Source organism: Octopus bimaculoides, chromosome 11 (assembly GCF_001194135.2).
Source record: "Octopus bimaculoides isolate UCB-OBI-ISO-001 chromosome 11, ASM119413v2, whole genome shotgun sequence".
Lineage (NCBI taxonomy): Eukaryota > Metazoa > Mollusca > Cephalopoda > Octopoda > Octopodidae > Octopus > Octopus bimaculoides.
Genome location: NC_068991.1, coordinates 71,936,431 through 71,939,882, shown reverse-complemented (window position 1 = coordinate 71,939,882; position 3,452 = coordinate 71,936,431). Strand labels below are relative to the sequence as shown.

Genomic DNA, 3,452 nt, shown 5'->3' with positions numbered 1-3,452 from the left:
TGCACGGTACCCAAAGGTACTGCACGGTACCCAAAGGTACTGCACGGTACCCAAAGGTACTGCACGGTACCCAAAGGTACTGCACAGTACCGCTTGTTGGGAAACAAGGTTCATAGCCACACAATTATGTCACACAACCATGCCTGCAGTACCATTCATTTCTAATATTCCACAAGGACATGACTGGTCATGGGGAAATATTATGTTAATGAGGGTTGGTGACTGGAAAGACACTCAGTCGTAGAAAAATCTGCCTCAGATATACTTGGTCTGACCCATGCAAACATGAGTCTTAAGGATCAAAATAAAAATAAAATAAAAATTATGAAAAAAAAAAAAAGAATTGGCATCATGCCCCACTCACAAGAAACCATTATTAATATTTTGGGGCAAAACTGACATATATTTATTTTCCTATAATTCTATCTCTTATAACAAAAAATAAACATTTGCAGGTAAGATTAATTATGTTAATGGGAACTAAGTACACTAACTTACAGCAAGTAGATATTCTATATCTCTACGTGGTTTACATCTATGAAGTATATGTGTGTGTGTACTCGTGGAAACAAGATACACAACCTTACCTTATATTTATCTATACATACATATTTATATATATACACATCATCATCATCATCATCATCATCATCATCATCCTTTAACGTCCGCCTTCCATGCTAGCATAGGTTGGACGATTTGACTGAGGACTGGCTAACCAGATGGCTGCACCAGGCTCCAATCTGATCTGGCAGAGTTTCTACAGCTGGGTGTCCTTCCTAACGCCAACCACTCTAAGAGTGTAGTGGGTGCTTTTTATGTGCCACATGCACAGGAGCCAGTCCAGCGGCATTGGCAATGACCTCGCTTGAATGATTTTCTAACGCGCCACCGGCACATGGGCCAGTAAGGCGACGGTGGTAGTAAGGAGACGCTACACACACATATATAAATATGTGTGTGTGTGTGTGTGTGTGTGTGTGTGTGTGTGTCTATATATGTATATAAATATATATATATATGTATATATAAATATGGCAATAGCAGACGACACTTGCCCAAGGTGCCACTCAGTAGGACTGAACCCAGAACCATGTGGTTGGGAAGCAAGCCTCTTACCACACAGCCACTCCTGCGCCTATATACATATATATTATAAGATATTGTACTGAATAGTATCATCAAGCGGACGTTAAACGATGATGACGACGATGATGATGAATGCATAACAAGAAAAACAACAATGACAATAATGAACAAAGGAATAAGAAAATAAACAAACCAGCAGCAATAACAACAAAAACAATGGACAATAAAAATAATGAATAATGGATAAAAACAATAGCACTACAACAACAACAACAACAGCAACATCAGCAGTGAATGGAAGGAAAACCAATTTGAACTTACCAGGAACTTCTTTATAGGTCTCAGCAACATATTTTCAAATGATGCCATCTAGGAGAATGTAAATGGTCGTCTTTGGTACATCTGCAAAGATAAACACATTCTGTGAATAATGGAGGAACATTCAGCAGTTTTTCAAGTTAAAGCTACTTCAGAAATAAAAGAATACCAGAAGCCATTAATTCCTCTTCAAAACAATTCTACTGAGGAATCAAATGAATATTTTATATATCATTAGTGATTTAATTTGAATTGGAAATAATGAATTTACTAAATAAATAAGACAAATTTGTTGACTTAGCTTTCAATATGATTTTAAATCTTGGCTTTTAGATCATCTTTAAACTGTCTGAAAACTTAACTTTTCACTCTAAAACTTAGCTTTCAGCTTAATTCTAAAACCTGAGCTATTGTCCTGCTCTGCTCTACTCTAAAACCTTAGAGACAGTCCCTAAAACTAACCTTAGTCTAAAACAATTTGGGGTTATTTTATTTTAGCACTGGGCCAACCAATGCCTTGTGAGAGAATTTGGTAGAAGGAAATTGTATGGAAACCCATAGCACACACATACATACATACACACACACACACACGTACTGTCTGTATTCTCTCTTATATCCACCTTGTCTCTTGAGATGTTCCAGCATCTCATCATTACCATCTCTATCTTTTTTCCAGCTACTCGCATCCACCCTTAGATAACACCCAGTGTACATTGTAAAGTGGTTTACGTTAGGAAGGACATCCATTTATAGAAATTATATGAAAGCTGACATTGGAGTTTGACATAGCCCTACGGCTTACTGGACACTGTGAAATTATTCAATCCATACCAGCATAGAAAACACAGTGGGACTGAACCCGGAACAATATGGTTGGGAAACAAGTTTCTTACCACACATCCAATTTCTGTAAATATGGTCAGAGCCGTAAGTCAGCTAATAAGTGAAGAGGATGCTTATATTGGGAGACAGACCAACAGACAGATGAGATCCTTTGTTTTCCAACAATAATCCATTTTTCTTTCAATACAGTCAGGTGTAAAAAGAAGTCATGCTCACAATGGAGACCTTGTGTGTGTGTATGTTTAAAGCATATTTATTGCCACTCTGTGCTGCATGCCTATTACGTGTCTGTGTGGTTAAATAATGGCAGTATTGTTTCAAATTGTTTCCTATTTATAAAAATGTAGAGAACAATATGCAACATACCATTCATTTCCTGTAAAAAAGGAAATTGTTCCCGCCCTCTCTCTCTTTCTCTCTTTCTCTCTCTCTCTTTCTCTCTCTCTCTCAATGTATGTCTTTCTCTGTTAGTTTCCTCAGATCTATTTGTCTTTCTATTCTTTTACTAGTTTCGGTCATTTGATTGTGACACAGCCTTAGTGTTTTATATATATATATATATATATATATATATATATATATATACACACACACACAACAGGCTTCTTTCAAAAGTACATGGATTATATATTACTAAGCTACTGGGGAAAAAATTTTAACATCAGTTTGAGAGATCATCTAACCAACACAGAGTTACACAAAGGTCTGCCATGACACTCAGACACCATCTAGCAAAGAAGATTCTGCTTTACTGGCCATTACCACAGAGATGGGGACCAACTGGCTTCTAAGCTTTTATTTTGGTCACCGTCAGGAAATAGGTGGCACAGAGCAGCAGGACTAAAGATCTTTCCAAAAATGCTCAGAGCGGATACTGGAATAAGTTTCTTGTTCTGAAATCAAAGTCTTGATGAGGGACAAAGACAATTGGAGGAAGAAAATGAATGATGTTATGGTTTCATTAGCAGATTACTGATGATGATGATGATGATGATGATGGTGTGTGTATAGGTGTGGCTGTGTGGTAAGAAGCTTGCCTTCCAACCACATGTAACGATGGGCAAGTGTCTTTTACTATAGCGTTGAGGTGACCGAAGCTTTGTGAGTGGATTTGGTAGAGTAGAAAGAAACGGAAAGAAGCCTGTGGCATATATATATATATATATATATATATATATATATATATATATATATATATA

The 3,452-nt window shown here is 36.9% G+C and overlaps 1 protein-coding gene across 3 annotated transcripts in view; it reads right to left on the bottom strand.

The window, feature by feature from the left end:
- The window catches only part of LOC106875097 (uncharacterized), a 106,169-nt gene that overhangs the window by 7,248 nt on the left and 95,469 nt on the right, over positions 1-3,452 (bottom strand). For 2 of the 3 annotated variants that reach the window (XM_052971923.1, XM_052971924.1), the window contains exon 2: positions 1,411-1,491. In XM_052971923.1, coding sequence (XP_052827883.1) covers positions 1,411-1,458 — 48 coding nt within the window. In that variant the 5' untranslated portion in view covers positions 1,459-1,491. Of the gene's footprint in view, positions 1-1,410; positions 1,492-2,303; positions 2,562-3,452 lie in introns of those variants that run through there. The other variant, XM_014923080.2, reaches the window with a different exon arrangement.